Source organism: Urocitellus parryii, chromosome 6, assembly GCF_045843805.1.
Source record: "Urocitellus parryii isolate mUroPar1 chromosome 6, mUroPar1.hap1, whole genome shotgun sequence".
In the NCBI taxonomy this organism is placed as follows: Eukaryota; Metazoa; Chordata; class Mammalia; order Rodentia; family Sciuridae; genus Urocitellus; species Urocitellus parryii.
In genome coordinates, this window is record NC_135536.1 from 175,406,204 (window position 1) to 175,429,539 (window position 23,336).

The window sequence follows — 23,336 nt, forward strand, 5'->3', positions numbered from 1 at the left end:
GAGTGCCCTTGAGAGCCCTGGTGGGGCAGGTGGCCGGCTGCTCTGCCACCTCTGTGGAGAACAAAGATACACCTTGGCCTGAGAATAGGACAGAGTCGTCCCCCGTGAGGACTGGGGACCTGGCTACTGCATCTCCCCCGCTGAGGGAAGATGTCCTGCTCCTTCACACGGGCTGTGGCCATCTGGGCAGCAGAGGAGTCCAGGATGGCCTCAGCTGAGCAGGAGCCGGGGGCAGGGCGAAGGCCAGGGCCGAGGCCAGCTGGGTCCAGGGGCTCAGGAAACCAGGGGCGGCCCCGAGCCACGGGGGGGTCACTGAGTGAAGATGCAGAGAAAGAAGCGCTTGGGCGAAATCCCACCAGCTCCCTCCTCCTCCACGCAGGGTCCCCCAGCTGCCGGAGTTCATCATCAAAGGCATAGAGAGGGGCCTGCGGGTCACAATGACCCACAACCTGGGGGAAGTGGTGAGTGCGCAGAACCCGGAGACCCAGAGGCGGTGGGTGGGTGGGTGGGAAGTGGGACAAGTCCAGGGAAGGAGAGGACAGGGGAGCCTTTAGGAAGCCCCACCCGGCGCTGGCGTGGGCTCCACAGAGGCCTTTAACCCCCACCAAAACTAGCGTCTGCCGGGCCACGTGGCCTACGCCTGTCACCCCAGCAGCTTGGGAGGCTGAGGCAGGAGGATCGAGAGTTCAAAGCCAGCCTCAGTAAAAGTGAGGTGCTAAGCAACTCAGTGAGACCCTGTCTCTAAATAAAATACAAAATAGGGCTGGGGATGGGGCTCAGTGGTCGAGTGCCCCTGAGTTCAATCCCCAGTACCTGATAATAATAATAATAATAATAATAATCAGCATCTGTGTGACCAGAGGTGAGTTGATGAGGTTCCCCAAGACTCAGTGTCCTTATCTGTTCAAAAGCATAAACAATCATCAATGAACACCCGATGCTCATCCACTCACTGTGCTAAGCGTCTTCCATGAATCTTCTTATCTCATACTCTAGGTCATGTTATTATCTCCATTTTTAAATTTAAGGAAAGTTCCAGAAAAGGTCCATGACTTACCCAAGTCATGCAGTTGTCAAATGGCTGAGCTGACATAGGACCCCGTTGCAGTCTGTCCCCCAGCCCTCCTTCCTGTGTGTCCCCTCAGTGGGTTGGCTTAGGAAGCCTTTCCTTGAGGGCCCTGTTCGGGCTGCATTGGCAGAGCCCCCACCGACTCTTGCCCATGACCTTGCCTTTCAGATGTGTCCTGTGATTGACAGAGCTCTGTCTGGCCTGAGTCCGGAGGTGGTGAAGGAAATAATATGTAAGTGCTGAAGGGGGCAAGGGACAGGAGAACTCCAGGAAGGAACTCAGACTTCTTCCTCGCCCTCTTCACTCACCTCATTTGACACCTCTCCCAGACCAAAGATCTCTTCCCTGCTAAGGAAGAATGGTCCCTGACAACAAAGACTCAACCATGGCAGTGCATACCTAGAATCCCAGCAACTGGGGAGGCTGAGGCAGGAGGATGGCAAGCTAGAGACCAGCCTCGGAAACTTAGCAAGACCCTGTGTCAAAATAAAAAGGACTGGAGGTCTTGCTCAGGGGTCAAGTGCCTCTGGGTTCAACCTCCAGTACCAAAAAGCAAACAAACAAAAACCTAAGAAATACAGCTGTCATTTTCTGAGGGAATCCAGTGTACCAAGGCCAGGGTTAAGCACGGCGCCTGCACTCACCATTGATACCCCATTCCTAGCTAAGGGCATGCTTGATTCTACTTTGGTCTCAAAATCCTAGAGAAGCTGAGATATGAATGGAAACTTCTCTGGGGTAGAAGATCTGCCTGATTCCCCCTTGACCCTCCTCCCAAATGCATGCTGTCATATATTTCAGAAAATCAGCCTGGTTTCAGCTCAGACAAAAACTACCTCCTTTCAGTGGTCTCTACCCCAAACACCCAAAATTTCCATGTCTGCCAAAACCCAAAGTGACAAATTTAAGATTGAATCTCAGGAGTCTGAAAACCATTAGAATGAATAGGTTGGAAGAGCTATTCCTGGCTGGGTGCCGTGGGGCACACCTGTAATCCCAGCAGCTCAGGAGGCTGAGGCAGGAGGATTGTGAGCCTCAAAGTTCAAAGCCTCAGCAACTTACCAAGCCCCTAAGTAACTCAGCAAGACTCTGTCTCTTAATAAAATATGCCAAAAGGGCTGAGGGTGTGGTTCAGTGGTTAAGGGCCCCTGGGTTCAATCTCTGGTACCAAAAAAAAAAAAAAAATTTTTTCCCTTGATTCGCTCGATATTCACTAGTCCTGCTGAGTGTTAATGCTGGGGTTTCTGAAGTTCCCTTAAGGGACCCTCCCAGAAAGCAATCTTTCTGGCCTCTGCTCACATGCCTCCATTGACAGGGAGCTCACTACTTCTGATGAAGGAAACCTGGGTGGACTTGGCACTGCCACATCTTGGGTTCCCAGGCTAGCCCAAAGGGAGTGTGAGAGGGCAGCTCAGAAGCTCACCCTCGCTCTTCTGCTGGGCCACCACTTTGGAGAGATGGCCAGGTCAGTGGAGACCCTAGAATGCCAACCTCCTCCACTGTCCCATTCCACGAGATCAGCTTATGAGTGACAGGCTCGTCCGAGATTCATCTGGGAGGAAGTGGTTGTTCCCAACCTGCTGATCAGGAAACCGAAGCCCAGAAAGTTGAAAGCAATTTATCCAAGATGATTCGACTCAGTGAGGAAGCCTGGCCGTGAAAACTAAGTGCTTAGGAAGTGCTTTTCTGTATGCCAGGAACTTGGAGGGTCTTAGATGAGTCCACACAGCTCCGTCAGGTAGGTCTCAGCCCTCTCTGCGGGTGACAGAGGAGGAAACAGAGACAGCGAGAGAGAAAAATATTTGACCCTAGTTTCACGGAAGAAGTTGGCAGAGACAGAGAGAACCCACGTTGTTCAGCCACGGGGCCGGCACTGTTAGCAATTGTGCCTCAAAGCGGGGTTGTCAGTGGGGTCCCCAAAGACGCAGAGACAGAGGCTGAGACAGAGGCTGGGGCGGGAAGCTCTGACTTGTCACTGTCTTGGATGACTCCACCGATGGCCTTTTCCTTTCTGTGTTTTGTGGTGCCCGAGATGGAACTCAGGGCCTCACACATGCTGAGCACCCCTCTACCACGGAGCTACCCCCGAAACCCGGTTAATTGTCTGCTTTGAGGCAGATCTCACAGAGTTGCCCAGGTTGGTGGAGGGGTTGCCCAGCATGGGGAGGCCCCGAGTTCCATCTCCAACACCCCCTGAAAAATCAGAAAGCTGCCTCCATGCCTTTGGCTCATTCCCTACCCTGGCCTGCTCCATTGGACAGAGGAAACGTCTCTGGCCTCTCGGATCCTCTCCCACCTCCACTGGATGAGGTTCTGTTTTTTTATTCTAGATAAAATTGTGCAGCCCAGAGATGATCAAGAGGCCAACGAAATACCCTCGAAGTGAAGGAGCCACATACTACCAATCAGGTGAGAGACCAGAGCATATTTCCATTCCTTAGTGATGACTCTGGGCCTTTTCGTCATTATGTCATTTATTCATTCATAAAATTTTAGTTAAGCATCTACTGTATTCTAGACACTAGAACAGTGTGCTCAGGATACACAGCAAATAGGGTAGACAAGGACTGTGCTCTCCTGGAGTTTGTGTTCTAATCAGGTATACTAACAAGGAGCAAGGAAATAAGTATATAGTCAACTAAATTCCAGAGGGTGGCAGGTATTTTGCAGAAAACAAAGTAGGAAGATATGAGAATGAGTAATGGGGATGGTGGCAGGAAGGGAAGCATCAAAATGATACAGTCATTCTGAAGGCTCTTGGAGGAAAAGGATTTCAGACAAGCCTTGAATGAGAGGCAGGAGTTGTGCCAAGACCCAGGAGAAAAACATCTCAGCAGAAAGTGAAGATGTGCAAAGGCCCTGAGGCAGGAATGAATGAGCTTTCCTTTCCGAAGCAAAGAAAGGAGGCCTAGATGGCTGGACAGTACAGGGAGCTCAGTTATAGGAGGCATGTGTACAAGAGTGGTGCGGGGGACATTCTGTAATGATGCCATTATTCATTTCATTTGTCATGCTTTATTTGCCTTCTGTGCCAAATACCCAGTGCTCAGATGCCACCATCTGAAGTCTCTCAAAAGAAGCACGCCCACCAGTCCCTTCCCTGGGGTATTTTTCTTCACTCGTGGCTGTCGGAGTTTTACAATACTCTTGCTTCTTTTCTCTCTCCTCCATTAGAATGTAGACGTCACGAGGCAGGAATTCTGTCTTGTTCCACATTTGATCTGAGGGGTCAGGATCACATGGCACCTGACCTCAAGAGTCACCAGCCTAAAAGGGGTTAAACCAAGTCAGTGGGGTGCTATGGCTGAGGGTCTAGGTAGGCAGAGAAGCAAGAGCCAGCAGCCATGTCCGGGGACTTCCTGGGGCGTCCCAGACAGAGCAGGATTGGAACTGGGGACTGAAGCATGGTGGAAAGTTTCTTGGTGGCAAGAGGCCTTTGAAGCAGAGGAAACACACAGGAACAGGAAAGGGTCCAGGGCTTCAGAGAGAAGCTGAGGGGCTGGTCTCAGGGGTCATGAGGGATGGAGACCCCGTCCTTTGAGGAGTAAGGATAAGTTCGCAGAGATCTGTACACATGCTCCCTGAGGACAAGGGCACATGTGGCAGACTGAGGCACTAAGAAGGTCCAGTCTATGATGGGCCATAAGAAACTGAATGGTCGGCACCATCATTGAATCCGCATCATTCGGTTGAAGAGCTCAGTTATGGGATTCTCTAAGCCAGGGCTACCAAATTGAAATGTGGCACGAGACACCCGTGTAATTTTGAGTTTTGTAGCCAAGACATTTTTAGGAGGAAAGAAAGAAACAGAAGGTCTGATTTTCAGTCATATTTTAATTTACCCAGTAGATCCACAATATTCTCACGTCCACGTGGAATCGATATAAAATCATTACGAAACAGTTTGCATTCTGCTTTTGTACTAAGCCCAGACGGTGTGCATTTTCTTTGAAGAGCGAGTTTCGGTTTGGACTAGCTGTGCCTGAAGTGCCAGATGCCCCATGTGGCCAGCCACTAGCCAGTGGACAGTCCAGCTCTTATCAAGCCTTCTCACTGCCACTTGCAAAACTTGGAAAGACCTGGAGCACCTCATTTCATCCCCACACTCTCTCGGGCCTCACTTCTCACAGAGGTGGAAATCTGCGACCTCCCTATCACACTCGGCTCACAGGCACATTCGGTTGAGCGTAGAAAGTAGCTTATAAGTGTCAGGGAATTGCCAATATTAAAGTGTCACGAAGAGGGTCAAGGTAGGCAGACCCACCGTAGCTGATGAGCGGCGTGTGGAGTACCCAGGCAGGGCCGCGGGCGGCCGTGTGGCCAATGTGTTTCAGCACCATGGAGAGGGGCGGCCGCACCTGCCGGCGGCCGAGCGCACAGGCTGGGGCGGGGCTCCGGCTGCTGGGCGAGGGTTTGGCGGAGCCTGACGCCGGGACTGTCTCCACCGAACCAGGTCCTGCTTGCTGATCTCCTGGGAATGTCCTCCACCCTCCGCCTGCCACCTGCCTTCGATCACGTCCCCTGAAATTGCGTTACCTCCGCGGGTCCAAAGACCCCCTCCTCAGGGTAGAGAAGCTGCTCCCCCAAATCCCACCAGGGTCACGTGCTGACCCCATGATCTTCCCGCAATAAATGCTTTTGCAGCTCTGACCCGCAGACTGTCCTTCCTGCGCAGTGTGGTGTGGGTGGGGGCCACAGCAGCCGAGGGAGCTGCTCTGATCAGGACCACAAAGTCTGCAAGAGGCCGGTACATCGTCCTGTCTCAGGAGTTGCTGGACATTCTGGGACGCAGTTTCCCAAAAGCTAAGGATCAAGGCTCCCTGCCTCCTCTGGGATGTTTTCTGGACCGATTCTGTGACTTTGGGCAGGTCCATCCTCGGGGCAGTGAGGACTTTGGTGTCACCTCCAAAGTGACCTCCTCAAGAACAATCCACAAAGTAATGCTTTGTGGGAGAAAGCTTATCTCGCTCCTGAACCCCACTAGTCTTCTCCAAAGGTCTCCTTCGTCTGCTGCTCAGGTTTATGTGACCTGGTTTCTTCTCCCAAACTTCTTAAAGCACCTTGCTCTGGGTCAGACACACTTGCTGACGCCCAGGGCCAGGGAGCTGCTCTTCAATGCGCACGCGCCTCAGTTTAGATACCGAGCAGCTTGATGCCCGCTCCACCTGCGGCTCCGCCCCTCACTCTTCACCATCACAGCCTTTTAAAAAGTCCCCAGTTCACACCTGGCACTCACCTATGCACTTCATTATGTCACACCACTCACACCACTTACCCTTTTAGTCTGGTTATGAAGCTTTTGTCTCTTGGTTCCCAAACCCTCTCTGCTGCGGTGCTGGGTCTGGGATTCTGCACACCATTTATCTTTTTCATTCCTCTGAACTTCCAGTCCCCCTGAACACAGCACAGCCATTGATTTGGGAAACCCAGTGGCAGGCGCACATCACCTTGTGGCACTCCTGGTATCCACAAGGACTAGGGTGGCTGCTTCTGGGTGAACTGGAAGTTCTTACAGAACAAGGTGTGAGTCTGAAGTACCAGAGTACTTCTCTAGTGATAATCAAAGAGGCATCTCTTTCTTGAAGTTGCAAGGCTGATCTCCCCGAAAATCAGAACTGAGTTTCATAATCACAACATAAGTTACACCCAAAGCCTCACCAAGTTGCTCTTAAAAAGTTAAGGCATCGATGGGCATAGCACCTCATGCCTGTCATCCCAGCAGCTCGGGAGGCTGAGGCAGGAGGATTGCGAGTTCAAAGCCAGCCTCAACAACTTAGCGAGGCCCTAAGCAACTTAGTGAGACCCTGTCTCAAAATAAAAACTAAAAAGAGGTGGGGTGTAGTTCAGTGGTTAAGTACCCCCGGGTTCAATCCCTGATATCAAATATAAATAAAATAAAAATTAAGGCATTGATGGGGGAGGATATGGGTTCTGAGACTTGGAACAGGAATATCTGGGAGAATTCAAACAAAGCTAAGATCTTGAATCCTCAAGTCACTCTGGGCTTCCATTTGAGATATTAGAAAAGAAAAATGAGGGTCAGAGAGTAGAGGGATGTGCCCAAGCCACACATCAGTAAGAATCAGCAGAATCAATATTCAAACCCGTGTCAGTCCTTGAATAACACTCAGGTCCTCACCGTGGCCCGCGAGGACACATCGGATCTGTCCCCATTCGCAGACCTGAGCCCCCGCCCTGCTGCTCTTCCCCCTTCTCTCTTGCTCTGGGTTCACTGACTTCCGGGTCCTTCCCACCACATTCCAGCCTCAGGCTAGACACCACCTGGGACATCCACAGCCCTTGCCTCCTGTGGCTCTTACAGACCTCCAAGCCTCAGCTTTGAGAGAAGATCCAGGCCAGCCCATCTGGGGGGCCCTGCTCCCACCCTCCAGGCCCCATGTCATTTCTCATTTAGTTCCTCCACCAGACTGGTACTCATCACTCGGCCTCCGTCAAAATCATCTTAGAATTCCTTTGCCCGGCACTGCCCCTGGGCAATGAATGTCCCCCCCTGGTTGGGGAATGTCACTCCCAGAGCCACACAATCCTCCCCCAAGAATAGCCTCTCGATTCCCAGAGGCAGATCCAAATGGAGGAACTTAGCTGCCATGAGAATTTAGGAGCAGGTGAAGCAGGATGAACAATTTTGAGTGACACTTGCCAAAGAAAATTAATAAAAGAAGAGGGACAAGGAGAGAAAGAAAACTCGGTCCCTTGGAGAAAGGAAATGGGCAGCGGAGGAGAAGCCAAGTTGTTTGAAGGAAGAAATTCATAATCGCTCAGGTCGGTGCCATCTTCAGGATGACTGGCGGACATGGACACTTCCTCTCTCCTCCTGGCTGACGCTGAAGGCGGGTGAGGCTCTGAATGGCGGGTCATTGTTAATGACTTGGCCTCCTGTCCTCCCTGAGAGGCTAAGCCAGCGCTCCAGCTCCCACGCTGCTGCTGCCCCCGTGTGGTCGTGGAGGGAGCTGGCGGCTCTGCCAGGTGGATGACTGCAGAGCCCTGGTACCTGCCAGGCTGTCCCAGGGAGTCCTGGGGACCCTCGTAGACCCCACGTAGACTACAAGCGGAAGTGCAGCTGGACAGAGCAGGCTTGCAGGGCCTGAGATGAAGACTAGGAACAATGTGCTCACGCGCCGGGTCTGCTAGTGTCCCCAGCTCCCGTGTCCACAGGAAATGACAACCTGGAGGGTTCTGGGAGGGCAAGAGAAGCTGCCGAGATGCCAGTGGACCTGAGCCTGGCTGCGAGCTTAGGGAGCTGTCCCTGTCCCCTCACTGTGTGGCATGGGGTGAAGTGAGATCCTGCAAAGAGCAGGCTTAGCCCAGGGAATGAGCTCCAGGCAGAAGCGCTGATTCTCCAGCAGCTCAGAAAGGGCCAAGCGGGGCTGAGAATGGAATCAGCACGGCATATAAATAAATGGACAAGATAAGTGTCCACCAAAGTCTAAAAAAAATTTTTTTTAAAGAAAGGGTCAAGCGTCCCCACTCTCCGGGAGTGGTGGCCGGGGCGTCATTCGTCAACATGCTGTCTTTCCCTTGAATCAGCCTGGCCACCCTTCACAGTGACAGCCTGTCATGGGCATGTTGAAGACCACGTGGGTTTGTGAGCCCCGCCCGGGAGGACAGAGGCTCTGCCTGGCCTCTCCCCATGGCCCCAGCATCCGCCGTGCCAGGCATTTAGTGTTGGATGGTCTCAGTGCCTCTTCCTGGTGAGTGAATGAATGACAGCGGGGCCCACCACGGGGGACCATGGCACCTCCACTGCCCATGCCATCTGTGCATTGGAATGTCCTCCTGCCAGGGCCGCTCGCCAGTCATGCTCTCACAGTGACAGTCTTCACAGAGGTGATTTCTTTATTTTTTTTTAATTTTTATTTATTTATTTATTGTTATTGCTACTTTTTTAGGGTGCTAAAGATTGAACCCAGAGGTGCTTAACCACTGAGCCACATCCTCAGCCCTTTTTTGATATCTTATTTAGACCCAGGGTCTCGCTGAGTTGCTTAGGGCCTCGCTAAATTGCTGAGGCTGGCTTTGGACTGGCGATCCTCCTGCCTTAGCCTCCCAGACTGCCAGGCTTACAGCTGTGTGCCACTGTACCCGGCAAGAGGTGCTTCTGTATACATTTTGCAGTTCCTCTGTCCTGGGCACCCTTCACCAGCCACCTTGGGTTCTGGATGAGGAAGCTGAGTTTCAGAGAAGAGGGGACAAAGACAAGGGCAGTCTTAAGAAGGTGACTGGCAGGCACATCCCCCTTCGGCCCCGCCCACCCCCGAGGCCTGCAGGGCCATCCTGTTATCCTGTTATCCTTGGACCCCAAGTCTGCCAAGGGGTGGAGATGGAAGCTGAATTACGTATTTAAGAAGGTTCTTAATGCCATACTCAATACCTGACCCAAGAGTCTAAAGCACATGACTCTCCATGGACCTGGCCCCAAATCCAGGGCTCACCTCCTGAGCGGGACCCTTTTGTCCCCCAACTCTGTCCTCCTTATCATGCACCAAACGCCAAGAGTCCCCACCCTCCAGGTCACTGGGTCATGAGACTCTGTGGCTCCAAGAAGCACAGCCAGCCCTGGGCTAAGGTATGCTAAGGGTCAGGGACAACAGATTTGTCCCTCTGGTGCCCGCCTACTCTGTTCCTATTTTCTTGACAAAAAAATAACAAAATTCTTACCAGTTGCACAAGACCAGGAAGGTTAGGAAAGGACACTTGAAGTAACTGATATTCTACAAACATCCCCAAGCGGAGCATGAACTTCGAGAAAGGGGGGCCTCGCAGAGCAGAAAGCCGACACCCCCAGCTGCGGTTCCCAGCGCATCTCTTACGACACCAGAGCTCACTGCCCAGGAACGCAGCCAAGACCTCTGGGGAACTTTCAAAGGAGACATTGTCATCTGCTACCTGAGTGGGACCCTCCATATCCCCCACAATGTCCCAGGGTTGGGTGGAAAGCAGAGGGTCAGTGACAAAGGCCTTTGTCTCAGCACCTCCGTCATGGGATTGTGGGGCCCTGGTCCCCAGGCCTGCTGTGGAGTGAGCAGATGACAGGAAGGGGGGGGCACAGGGGTCCTGCCGGGGGAGGCCACGCACAGAGGAGACTGCTCAGTGCGTAACAGGAAGCCGGGGACAGAGAAGGGGCAGGGTCCCAGCTGTGTCCTCACATGACGGCTTGGGTGCTGCACAGGGAAGGGGCTGCGGGGGACTGGGGACGGCTACTAGGGAAACAGTCCCTTTGCAGTAATTCAAATGAAGACAGTGATGGCTAAGAAGCGGTCAGACGTGATCAGGTTCTGGAGAGTGGACAGGGTCTCCTGATGTGTGGGTTGTACAAGCTGAGAAGAGAGGACCCAGGAGCAACCTCTAAGGGCTGGAGCTGGACACTGGGTGGGCTGCCATTTCTTATTTTGGAGCGGGGTGCATGCCTGGGATTGAACGCAGGGGCACCCGACCACTGCCCTATTTTGTATTTTATTTAGAGACAGGGTCTCACTGAGCTGCTTAGCGCCTCGATGTTGTTGAGGCTGGCTTTGAACTCTCGATCCTCCTGCCTCAGCCTCCCGAGCTGCTGGGATGACAGGGGAGGGCCACCGTGCCCAGTTTAGACTGGCATTCCCTGAGATAGGACATGGGATTTGAACTGAATTCTCTCTGATGCCCCTCCCCACCCCAGGGCTCTGTGGTTAACCTGATGCTTCAGCTTCGAGCTTCTCTGTCCTCCTATAAATCTTATATGGGAAGGCGAGGTCCACCATCCTCCCGTCCATCCAGTCATCTGTACCAAGCATTCATCAGGACTACCATGTGTCCAGCATGGGAGACGCTGGGGACATCGCCCATGGATAAACCTATCCTTTGGTAAGGATTCCGAGACTGGCCGTGTTTCCTCCTCTGCTCATTAGCTCTTTGTCCTGGTAAACCAACAGGGCCGTGGGGACAGAGGTTGGTTTTTCTTGCCCTTAAGAAAAACCTGGTTCAAACTGGAGAGCCTGGAGTGGGCCGCTCCCACCCACTCGCTCACTCATCCACTGAAGGGTCACCAACCTGCCTCCTGGGTCAGGGTCTGGGAGAGATGACCCAACAGTGGGCCCTGGTGGGCGTCTCCAGGCAACCAAGCCCCCTGGGGCTCCCGGCCTCCCCAGTGTTCCACCTGCTTGCCATGTGAGCAAGCCGCCCGCCGCTGTCGAGTCCACTCTCCACCTCCCCACAGCATGCTGGGGGCCAGCTCTGGGGCCATCTTCCTACAGAAAGCCATGTGCCCATCCATCCACGTGGCCACCCGCACAGCCATCTTCCCGGGCCCCATCTGACCCTTCTTGACACCTGCAGGTCCTAGAACCCAAGATGAGGCCACTCTGGAGGCTCCTCGTCCTCCTGGCGTTGCTGGCCTGGGCCTTGGCGCTGCAGGAGCAGCCTTGGGCTGGCCTGGCCACGGCCCGCATAGACAGCAAGTCCACCCTGGCCAGAAGTAAGCTCAGCCTGGGCCCTGCCTGCCGTCCACGGTGGGGTGGGGGTGGGGTGGGGTGGCGGTGGGGTGGCGGTGGGGTGGGGTGGGGGGCCCCCATGGACTGCTCGGGGACCTCGGGTCACTTAATTTTTTCTTTTATTTCCCTCAATCTCAAGTATAGAAAATTGAGTTTGAATTATTTGTTTGTCAATTCATAGCATGTCACCCCGGTCGTGAAATCACTCACTCCAAGGTCCCTCTTGTTTTATTTTGGCACTTCCTCCTTTGTCCCTTAGCCTCACTGCCATCCCCCGGTGTCCTTGGCAGGCACCCGGTGTGTTGAGCGTCTGTGTTCCAATATGCCCGTCCCCTGCCGGCAGCGTTTTGATTGGGCCACACGTAGCTCCTTCTGGTTTTTGCGGTTCCACTCCGAATGCGGTGGTGACATCTATGTGACCTCATTGGGTGTAGAGAGGTCCATCCATTTCCTCTCTCTCAGTTTACCTGGTGGTCACACCAGGGGGGGACACTCAGGCTTCACTAATTCCTACTGTTGTCAACTGCACCGAGATGAACACCCTTGTCCACGTCCCTGTTAGGCCCCGGGAGAATTTCTCTCTGGGGCCCAGAGGGAAGACGCCTGCACCCTCAAGCAGAAGTAGGCTGGATTCTGACGACCGAATCTTCTAGAACGGCTGTGCCGCTCGCCATCGTTTCGCTCCAGTAATAAACAGCAAACCTGTTCCCCGTTCCCCACTGTTGGGGAACTGTCTGCCAGGTCCACAGACCCGGAGCAGAGGGGCTCGAAAGCAGACATTTATTTCTCAGTTCCAGAGACTGGAAGGCCAAGTTCAAGGTGCTGGCAGGGTTGATTTGGGTGCGCCCTCCCTTGAGGGTGTGCAGATGGTTACCACCTTCATGTCTCCTGGCTCAGCCTTCAGAGCAGGCGTCTCTCCCTCTTCTCATGAGATCCCCAGTCCTAGCCCATCAGGGTCGACCTTAGGACCTCATTGAACTTTATTTACCTCCTGAAAAGTCCCATCTCCAAATATCATCACGCTGCGGGGAGGCCGGGTTTCAGAGCGCAGTGCCCTCTGGCTAACACCTGCGGGTCTGGTGAGTGAGGCAATTGTTTCCACTTGGCTTTATTGACGAGTGGGAGGTTGGCAGCATGATTCTGGCAACTGTCTTGACTTTTTTGAATTTCCTGTTCTTATCTTTTGATCCTTTTTTCTATTTTATTTCCTGCTCTTTTCCTTAATCCTCTTTAATTTTGAGATGTTAATATCCTCTTGCCATTATTCCCTTATCAGACTTAGCCATTGTTGATACAGTAATCCCTCAGTGCCCCAGGTACAGTTTCAGGACCAGACTCTGCAGGTAGCACCATGTGCAGAGACTCCAGTCCTCTACGTAAAGCAGGGTAGTGCTGTCACAGAACCACCCACAGCCCCCTCCTGGGGGCTGCCAATCATCTCTCAATTACTTATAAAAACCTAGTACATTGTCAACTAGATATTATAAATAATCTTGAGTACACAGGCAATTGTAAACAGTTGCAGTTACTATGTAAGTAGCTGTTATTGTTTAGGAAGTAACCACAAGAAAAATTAGTTGAATACAGACACATTTTTTTTCAAATATTTTCATTCCACACTGAGAGTGGATCTGAGAATGTGAAACCCGTGGATAGAGGATTGGCTGTATTTCTCCTTAACAGCCATCAATTAACTTTGTTTCCTGAGCAGGAATATTTCCAAACTCATCAGTGTCTCATCTTATGGTTTGTGTTTGAACAGTCTTAGGACCTTCCACTGTTCCAGTCATATTCTACTCTTGGGTTCTCTTCTCTCTCTCTCTCTCTCTCTCTCTCTCTCTCTCTCTCTCTCTCTCTCTTGATTGGACACTTAACCACTGAGCCACATCCCCAGCCACCCCATTTTGTTTTTTTGAATCAGGGTCTCACTGAGTTTCTTAGGGCCTCAGTAAGTTGCTGAGGCTGGCCTCCAACTTTCAATCCTCCTGCCTCAGCCCCTGGAGCTGCTGAGATTATAGGTTTATGCCACCATGCCCAGCTCTATTGGGTCTTTCTATAGCTTTATAGTCTTACCTTTTGGATTAGGGATGCTAACCTATCCAGACACTCTGTGCATCTGTTGTGAGGTAGACAACCAGCTCCACTTTGTGCCTAGAGTGAGACAGCACTCCCCACCCATCTCTTAAAGACCAAATCCCTAATGTGAGGGTTCCCTTCCAAGTCCTCTATGCTGTTTCTGTGCATTCATTTCTATACCAATAACATAAGTCTTCAAGTACACTGGTTTAGCTGATAGAACTTTATTCTTCCAAATGAGCACATTGAGTTCCTGTAAAACTGTTTATCTGGAAATTTGAGTGGAGTTACATTTAATTTTTTGGTTAACATAGAATTAAATGTTGCCACACAAGGTCCTGTCCACTCAATCAAAATTTAAAATTTTTAATTTTTTAAAATTTTACTTTATATTCCATCCTAGAATTTTAAAGTCCTGTAAATGTCTTGAGCATGAGTTGATCAATTGATTCCTAGAGAATGTGCAGTTTTTCTTGACACATTAAATGCTAATTTTCTATTTTCTAGTTGTTGCTGATAGAGATGAGGGGGGAAACTGATGAGTTTTGAAAATTAACTTGATCTACAAAAGCCTTGTTGACCTTTTATAGTTCTAACAGCTTGTCTTATTTTTTTCGGTTAGATTCTCCAGAAGATTCTGTCATCAGCAGTGACCATTTTATCTGTTTTTACATGGTCCCTTATTCTTCCTATGCCTTTTTCTCATCTTGAGTTGTAGCCAGGGCCCTCTATAGGAAAGGGAATGTATCTAGAATTCTCCACTCCACAAGATATTTTCTGCAGGTTTTTGGAATAAAAATTTGGGGGTGAGGGTACCAGGGATTGAACTCAGGGGCACTCAACCACTGAGCCTCATCCTCAGCCCTGTTTTGTATTTTATTAAGAGACAGGGTCTCACTGAGTTACTTAGCTCCTTGCTATTACTAAGGCTGGCTTTGAACTTGCAATCCTCCTGCCTCAGCCTTCTAAGCCGCTGGGATTACAGGTGGGCACCATCGTGCCCGGCTGGAATAAAATTTTTATTGCATTAAGACAGTTTCTTAAATTCCTAGTTTTTGTTTAAATATTTATTTTTTAGTTGTAGTTAGATACAATACCTTTATTTCACTTATTTATTTTTATGTGGTGCCCAGGATATTGCAGTGCTCACTCTACCATTGAGCCACAACCCCAGCCCTTAAATTCCTAGTTTTATGAATTTTTCTTAATCATGTCAGTCTTGATCTTTAACAAATGTCTTTCTGCATCTGATAGTTAACCAGTTTTCCCTCTAACCTATTAAATGATAAATTGCATTAATCAATTTTCTGCTGCTGAATCATCCCAGCCATTCTGAAATAAATTACCCAGTTAGATTTTATTGCCTAATAGGATTTTTAGGATTTTAGCAAAATTTTCTTTTTTTTCTTTTTCTTTAGAGTAGAAATTCATTTATTAAAATGTTTGACTGACATATGATATTTGTACACAGTTATAGGGAATAGTACAATAATGCAATATATATATAGAAAATGTAATGAAAAAATCGGGGTAATAAACACTTCCCATCTCCTCAATCATTTTTTTTTAAAGAGAGAGAGAGAGAGAGAGAGAGAGAGAGAGAGAGAGAGAGAGAGAGAGGGAATTTTTTTTAATATTTATTTTTTAGTTTTCGGCAGACACAACATCTTTGTTTGTATGTGGTGCTGAGGATCGAACCCAGGCTGCATGCATGCCAGGTGAGCGTGCTACCGCTTGAGCCACATCCCCAGCCCTTCCCAGTCTTTAATTAGGATTTAAGTGCATTTTTCATATGTAAAACTATTTTGCAATTTTTTCTTTGTACTGTCCTTGAGGCTAGACAAGTTATACCAGCCTTGTAGAATGAATTTGGTGTCTTTCTCTTTTTAAATTTTCTGTCTTTATTTCAACGGAAAACAACATTATTTGAACTCTTCCATACAACCATGTGGGCAAGAAGCTTTTGTGAAATGAGAAATTCAATCATTGTTTCTATTCCTTCAGAAATTCCTTGCCAGAAAAAAATAGAAATTCCTTGCTGTGTGTGAAGGCACACGCCTGTAATCCCAGAAGCTCAGGAGGCCGAGGCAGGAGGATGGAGAGTTCAAAGCCAGGCTCCGTAACTTAGTGAGCAACTTAGTGAAACCCTGTCTCAAAATAAAAAAAAATAAAAAACAGATGGGCCGGGGATGTGGCTCAGTGGGTAGGTGCCCCTGGGTTCAATCCCTGATACAAAAAAACTCTTAGGATTTCTTGGATTATGGATGCTCTCCATTTCCCCTCATCAAAACTGGGCATTGTACGACTTGCCATAAAGGTCTCTGTTTCTCTTAGGCCATCAAATATACTGGTGTGTGTTTGTGGGTCCGGGCGTCCTCATGTGTACGATGGGTGTGGTTAGAATGCTGGTGTGCAAGGCTGTTCTTGAGGCCTGAGGAGAGTGTGTGCAACGTGCTTCTCCAGCGTGAATGCGTGGCTCACTGTCCTCACCTTCCAGGGTCCCTGTCAGGGACGTAGCTGGGAACAGCAGAAAATGTAGCTCAACCTGGTGTAAACAGCGAAAAGAAAAAAAAAAAAAAAGAAAGTTATTTCACAAAACTCAAGTTCAGGTGGGACAAGCTCCGGGCTCGGCTGGACCAGCGGCCCAGAGCTTCCATCTGGTTGGATCCTGCCCCTCCTCAGCTCCGACGTGTGGTCTCATCCCCAGGCTGCTTCCCAGCGTGGGAGAAAATGGTGGCCAGTGGCCATGGGAGCCGTGGGCTGCTCCTCCTCTCCAACAGGAGAAGGAGAGCGGACCCCTCCTCCTGAACGGGGCCGTGAGACCTCATGTGAGTCTGGGTCACATGCCAGTTTGAACCTAAGGGTGAGTGTCACATGATGGTGACCCAGATAATCAATATCTGGATCAGAAATTGCAGAGTGTGTCCGAATCGAATCAGGACTGAGATGGAAGGACAGGATGGATGGACGGTCGGATAAGTGGGAGGAGGGGGGATGAACAGGATGCTAGGTAGGTTAGTAGGTGGATGGATGGATCGGGAGGGAAGGAAAGAAGGAAGGGAGGGAGGGAGGGAGGGGAGGGGGAAGGGGAGGGGAGGGGGGAGGGGAGGGGGAGGGGAGGGGGAGGGGAGGGGGAGGGGAGGAGGGAGACTGGGCTGACACCCGCTGGCCGTCAACAGGCACTGCTGAGAGGGCAGGCTTCCCTACAGCCGCACTCTCCTTGAAACTCTTTGTTAGTGTGTCCCTCCGACTGGACAGAAAACTGGTTTGTGTCCCTGGTGCCCAGCTCAGGGCCCCACACCCAGGAGATGCTCATGAATACTTGCTGGGCCAGGGGCGGGTGAGGGTCTCTGTCCTCCTCACCAGGACCCTGGGAGGCCGAGGTTTCTCCTTCATTTATCACACAGACAAGCAAACCAAGACAGGGAAGTGACAGAGCCAGGATTTGAACCCAGATCTCTGACAGAGGGGTCCTGGAAGGACCCCTGGAGCTGGCCCTGGAGGAGGGGGTGGGGACAGCTGCTGCTCTGTGGTGACCCAGGGTTCTCCCCGTGGGACCCGGTGGTGGGTGGAGACTGTGGGTGATGGTCGTGTCCTGCGGTGAGCTCCAGCGTCACCCGGAAAGTCTCCTCTGCACGGCCCACACCCGCTGGACCCCCGCAGCGTCTGACTTTGGGTCTCACCTCAATCTTGAAAAGCGTAACTTCACAGATAGGGAATGTGGGTGGCCTGGACCTGCCACTCAGAGGAAGAGGCCACCCCAGCCTGCGGCCCAGGCCTCCTGACCCCCCGCCCCACTCTCTTCCACAACACTGTGCAATGTCACTGGTCCTTGTCCTTTTCCAGTTATTGCCCAGGGCCTCATGAATCACAAGGCAGAGGACCGAATCCAGAACATCCACCTCTTGGACAGTCTGAACGTCTCGGGGAGGATGGCCCCCGGGATGGTGGGCTGGCTGATCGGTGGCATGAACATCCAGCAGCAGCACGAGATCAGGTGAGGCCCGAGGCCCGAGGCCCACGCGGCCTTGGGACTCATTATGGAGCTCTGGGTCAGGGGGCACATGGGAGGACGTGGCGGCAGGCCTGTGAGAGGGACAGAAGAGAAGGCAGCAGGCCAAAGCCCAGGACAAGGACAGATGGGGACCCAATGCAAGGGACTGTTTGGGGAGGTGGCAGAGCAGCTCGGGGTAAAAGGGTCTGTATTTAAATCCTGGCTCTGTCACCAACCTTGGGGAAGCTGCCTGGCCCTTCTGGACCCATCTATAAAACGGGGACCCAGGGCCAGCCTGGGCGACCACCTGGGCTGTCCAAGGAGGTCAGGTCTAGGTCAGGCCTTTGAGTCCCCCCTCCACTGCTTGACAGCTATGTGGCTCTGGGAAAAGCATTTGCCTGCTCTGAGCTTCAGCTTTGAATCAGTAAAATGGGAATCATAATTGTCCCTGCCCCAGGACACGTTGGGAGCTTCTGCAAAGCCTGCGTTTCACTGCTCTGGTGCACGCGGCTGATACACAGTCCTTAGTCGCTAAAGTTCACCTTGCAGAACTGGAGCCTGTCCACTCACACCCATAGGCAACCCCTCCCCCCCAGCCCAAGAAGCGGGCTCCGCCTTTCCCACATCTCAGGGCTGCTCACCAGCAATACCACTGGGCAGTTGGCTCTGCCCTCCAGCCCCTTCCCTCTGACTTACTCTCTCCATTTTAATGGGCACCAACAGTTACCAGCAGGGCCTCTGTATGGTACAGGTGGCCACGATCCCCTCCCTTCATTCATTCCTTTAACTGATGCTATACTGGCTCACTGGGCAGCTACTACGTCCCGGGACTTGGGCTGAGTTCTGGGAAAGCATCTACAGACCAGATGTGTGGTCACCGCTGTTTGGGGTCTTGCATCCTTGTTAGTGACACAGGCTACTGAATGTAAATCACTAATGTCAGGTAGACAGTCACGTTATGAAGACGCATAGAGCAGGGCGAGAGGCACTCGAGGGGACGGACCCAGGAGACTGTTCTGAAGCCCTTGAGCAGAAACCTGAATGGAGAAGGGGAGCTGGGGACATGGGGACGGATGTGGCAGAGCAGGCAGTAGCCGCAGAGGCCATGAGGTAGAAAGAGACCGGGGTGCTAGAGAGCGTCCCGTGTGGGTGGAGGAGTGGAGGCTGTGGGGCAGGGAGGGCCAGGCCCTGCAGGTCTAGGGGTCCGAGGTGGAGTTCAAACTTTGTTCCAAGAGCAGCGAGAAGCCCTTGGTCAGTGGGGAGCATGAGGCCCCTTCAACTCCTCGTGGAGAACAGTCCTCAGAGGGCCAAGATGGTGGAGGGGAGCCCAGGGAGGAACAGAAGCCTCTTGGAGGAGGTGAACTGGCCTGTGAGAGCAACACGAGTAGCCAAACTCAGGACACAGCCAACGTGATTTGGGTGGGTGGAATGTGGGCGAGGGGTGGAGGGAAGTGAAAGGGAGCCCCCAGGGTTAGGGCTCCCAGGCAGAGTGGTGTGGCCACCTTCCAAGAGAGCAGGTGCCGTCCAAGAACAGAACCGGGGTCTTGCACTGCAGCTGTGCCCGGGGTCGCCCCAACCTAACCCGTACGGGGCTGCTCAGGGCACCCTGGGAACAGGGCCCCCGCACCCGGCTCCGGCCCTCAGAGTGTCCATGACAGGAGCTGACTCCGAACCCCGGCAGACAGGACAGGGCTCTGCCTGTTCGGGGGCCTCACCCTCGGGATCTTGCTCTTGACGGTTGCAGCATCAACATCACCAACGTTCAGCTGGACTGTGGTGGGATCCAGATACATTTCCATAAAGAGTGGTTCTCAGCAAACATCTCGCTTGAATTCGACATCGATTTGAGACTGTGAGTGCTCCAGAATGGCACCTGCCAGGTGCTGGTCCTCCTCACTGGGGACCTGGGAGCTGGGAGGAGAGGGAATGGGCAGCCTAGGAAATCCAGATGGTTCTGATTCGAATTCAATCCAGCTTCTGAACACACTTACTGTGTGACTTTGGGCGAGTCACCCCATCACTCTGAGCCTTAGTTTTTTTCCACTGAAATGATAATCGTTATCAGTGGAGGCAGGTCATCTGCTCATTTAAACCTACGTGAGTTCACCACCGGGTTGGTGAATGAGAGGGGAGGGCCACTTGGTTGCCACCTCTTCCTCCCTCGCCATCCTCCTGTAACACCCACTGCCCCGGGGAAAGGGAGGCCCAAGCTAAGTGGGAAAGGGTTTGAAAATGGAGATGAACTTTTGCAACTTTGAATTGCAAAGGCTCCTACACTGGTCTGCTCAGGGCAGTCACTGGGAACTTAGCTCCCTGGGGAAGCTGTGTCCAGCGTGCTGAGGCCCTGGGTGTGTCCCCAGCACCAACACAAGGGGCAGAAGTCACTGGCTAAGAGCCAATTTCCTCTTGATCGCTGACCCCAGGATTTAACTGGGGTTTGGTGGAAGGACTGGGGGGGGGGGACAGGGGAAGCGCTGGCGGTGGACAGTGCCCATCTTTGCCAACAAAGAGAGCGCCTGCGGGCTGCTTCAGCTCCCCCAACACCCTCGCCCTGTCTCCTGCCCCCTGTCCCCTGCCCCCTACCCCCTCTCTCCTGCCCTCAGGCCCTTCAACAACAACATCATGAAGACTCACGAGCACATGAGCCTCGCTGTGGAATTCTGGCTACAGAAGGACCAGTTCGGCCGGAGGGACCTGGTGATGGGCGAGTGCCTCGTGGAGCCCGGCAGCCTCCACACGACAGTCCTCACCGAGTGAGGCCCAGCTGCAGCCTCCCTTCCCCGCCTCCTCCTGAGTCTCTGTGCAGTGACACCTCAGCCACCCCCTCAGAGCAGGCTCTACCTCCCACTGGTCCAGACTGGTTTCCCGCCTCCTCTGCCCCCTCCACCAGGAGGAACTTTGTAACCCTGAAATCTGATCAGAAGCCCAGCTGGTGCTCCAAAACCTGCCATGGCTCTCCACCACCCTCGGCATGGAGAGCAAACTCCCAGACTCACTCAAGCCCCTGCCTGATTCTGCAGCCCCCTGACCCTCCAGGCTCTCAAAAGGCCCTGCTCCTCCACAACACACCACACATCTTCATACCACCGTGCCTTTGCACATGCCGACCCTGCAGCCTCAAAGGCCTTTCCTGTCTTCTCTAAAGCACCCCCCCCACAATCGCTCATTCATTCAAATATATTGCTCAAGAATCCATAATGTTCCAGGTACCATGCCTATTACCCAGGGGCACAGGGGCAAAGATGCCAAAAATTAGAGCTTCATGAAGCTCATTGCAGAAGTCTTCCATCCTCAACAGACTGTCCCCTGAGGGCAAGATGTGCAATGATTTATCTCTGAAATTCCCGAAAGCTGAACAATTAAGAACTCAATGAATGTCTGCTCCTTTCTTCACTGAATATCTAGATTATGCCAGGCATTCCTAAGAGGACAGTGTGGAGAAAGACCAGGAACTCTGGGTGCTCTTCTGATATGGTTCTAACAGAATTTGCACTTTCCTGCTGTGTGACCTTAGGCAAGTCACATAGCCTCTCTGAGTTCCCCTTGGGCTATTGCTGACAATAATAGCTCTTACATAGGACCAGAGAGGATTGAAAGTCTGTAAAGTGTCCTCACCACATAGCAGCTGGCGTGGGTGCTGCCAGATTGATCTGATCTGTTCTGGTCTCTCCCTCTCTTTCTAGGGCCATCCCACCCAGGATGAAACATTTTCTGCACAGCCTCAAAGAGAACCTGGAAAAAATTATCCCGCACCTGGTAGAAAGTCAGGTGAGTCTGAGAAACATATTTGCCCCTGGGCCTCCCGAGTCTGAGAGTCAGAGAGATACGTGAGCAACTGAGCAGAGCATTCTGAACCTTGGACTCTAAAACTGAAAAATCTCAATGAAATGTTCAGTTTAGCCAGTGCATCCTCTGGCAAGGGACAGGGCCTCCTGGGCCCCAGTGTCCCCGTCCAGCAAGGGGACCAGCATAGTCCTACCTCACAGAGCTGTCATAAGACCTGGGGGTTCAAAGCACCAATGGGCCCCATGGAGCCTCGTTTGCCATGGTTCTGGCTGGAAACCAGTGCAGGTGACATTCCACAGGACCCCCAGTGTTCCTTACCCAGCCCCTGGCCTGACCCTTCTCTCTGCTGGTGGCCCAGGTGTGTCCTCTGACTGGTGAGATCCTCAGGCAGCTGGATGTGAAACTGTTGAAAGCCCTTGTGGTTGACCATTTGGTCCATCCCGGGAGGATCCCTCAGAATTGGCAAGTATTGAAAGAAGGACCCCGGCCCCGGGACCCCGGAGAGGCCTGCTGAGGTTGTCCGCATCTGCTGAGAAAAACCTAATATGATGGCCATTATGGTCCCCAAGAGAACTGGGACTGTAGAGGGGACCCCTACCAAGTAACCCCGCCCAGTCACCCAAACCCAGGACACCACAGATTCTAGATCCTCCCAAGAGCTTCCCTAATCCAGGAAGGAGCACAGGCTCCGCCCCAGGCCTGAGACCACCCCTGTCCTGTGGAAGGTGGCCAGTTTCAGCCCTTGTCTCTTGGAGGCCCAGGCTCCTAAGTAGAGGACGAGAAGTGAATGATCAGGTGTCATTTGGAAAGAGTGACACAAAGTCTCCTGGCCCCAGCCTTTGGTCAGCATTGAGGAAAGAAGTTCCCTGCACTGTGGGCCTGGGGTCACCTGGCAACTGAGTCTGTCCCTGTCCCCTCTCCTTACAGAATTAGCGACTGCTCACCAACTTGGCCAACCTGAGTCCAGGCAAGCTCCAGTCACCAGTCTCCAGGGTCCTCCAGCTGCCTCCATTGACTGCAGAGATTCCACCTTGTGGGACTCCAGTCTCCCTCAGCATGGGGCTTCTGCTGCCCCTAGAAACTTGACCCCAGGCCTTATGCACCTCCTGTCCTCTTCCACAATAAACTAGCTCTGAAGGGTGCACGGGTCCCCTCTGTGTGGCCCTGGGAAACAGACAGACTTGATCACAGGCACAGAAATACCAGAGAAAACACTCTGGCCCTGTCTTTTGTGGTCATCTGTGACTGTGCTCCTCACTGCCAGGAGGGTCTGAGATCTCCCATCTCATTCTCCCACCCCATATTTATTGAGCACCTACTGTGTGGTGTTCACTGGGATCCAAAGAGTCCATTATAGAGAAAGGGTGACAGAGTGGAAATGTAGACACACTGGTGCCAAAGACACCTGACTTCAGATTTGATTCAGCCTCCCTAGGAGTTCCTTGAGGTATAGACCCCTCAGGACACGGTGACCAGTGAGTGCCCAGCACCCCACAATGTGAGCTCAGTCCAGGTTCAGGGTTAAACGAGTGGAAGATCCTGGTCTCAGGACTCACCAGCTCTGTTTGGGAAACCGCATTCTGCCTCTTGGTCCTCATCATCTGCAAAATGGTAATTAAAATCTTGCAGGAGGAGGAGCCAGGGAGCCCTGGCACTGCTGGTGGGAGGGAAAGCAGTCCGCCCACCTCCAGGACCCTGAGATCAGCTACAGCCAGACACACCCCCCACACACCCGCCCTGAGACTCCAGTTCCCCTGGGAGCAATGAATGCGCATGCGCACTGAAGGAAAGGAGGCGCCTGGCCCTGAGCTCCCAGCAGCCCCCAATTACCACTCCCCAAAGCCCACAAAAGAACCAACAAAACGCCTAATGACCTGGTGGGACAGCGACTCCCTGATACCCTCAGTAGCAGTGAAGCCACCTC

At 52.3% G+C, this 23,336-nt stretch overlaps 1 protein-coding gene across 1 annotated transcript; it reads left to right on the forward strand.

The window, feature by feature from the left end:
- Nucleotides 1-11,416: 11,416 nt before the first annotated feature.
- On the forward strand, nucleotides 11,417-21,926 carry Bpifa3 (BPI fold containing family A member 3). Its single transcript, XM_026402101.2, has 6 exons — nucleotides 11,417-11,540; nucleotides 17,479-17,629; nucleotides 19,371-19,478; nucleotides 20,230-20,379; nucleotides 21,310-21,394; nucleotides 21,771-21,926. Exons 1-6 carry the CDS (start codon nucleotides 11,417-11,419, stop codon nucleotides 21,924-21,926), a joined length of 774 nt encoding a protein of 257 aa, XP_026257886.2.
- Nucleotides 21,927-23,336: the final 1,410 nt, after the last annotated feature.

Excerpts from the sequence above, each read along its gene's own strand:
- Bpifa3 (XM_026402101.2), top strand. The coding sequence starts at position 11,417 with ATGAGGCCACTCTGGAGGCTCCTCGTCCTCCTGGCGTTGCTGGCCTGG. Across the intron at positions 11,541-17,478 it reads CAAGTCCACCCTGGCCAGAA|TTATTGCCCAGGGCCTCATG; the intron begins GTAAGCTCAGCC and ends GTCCTTTTCCAG. Across the intron at positions 21,395-21,770 it reads CGCACCTGGTAGAAAGTCAG|GTGTGTCCTCTGACTGGTGA; the intron begins GTGAGTCTGAGA and ends CTGGTGGCCCAG.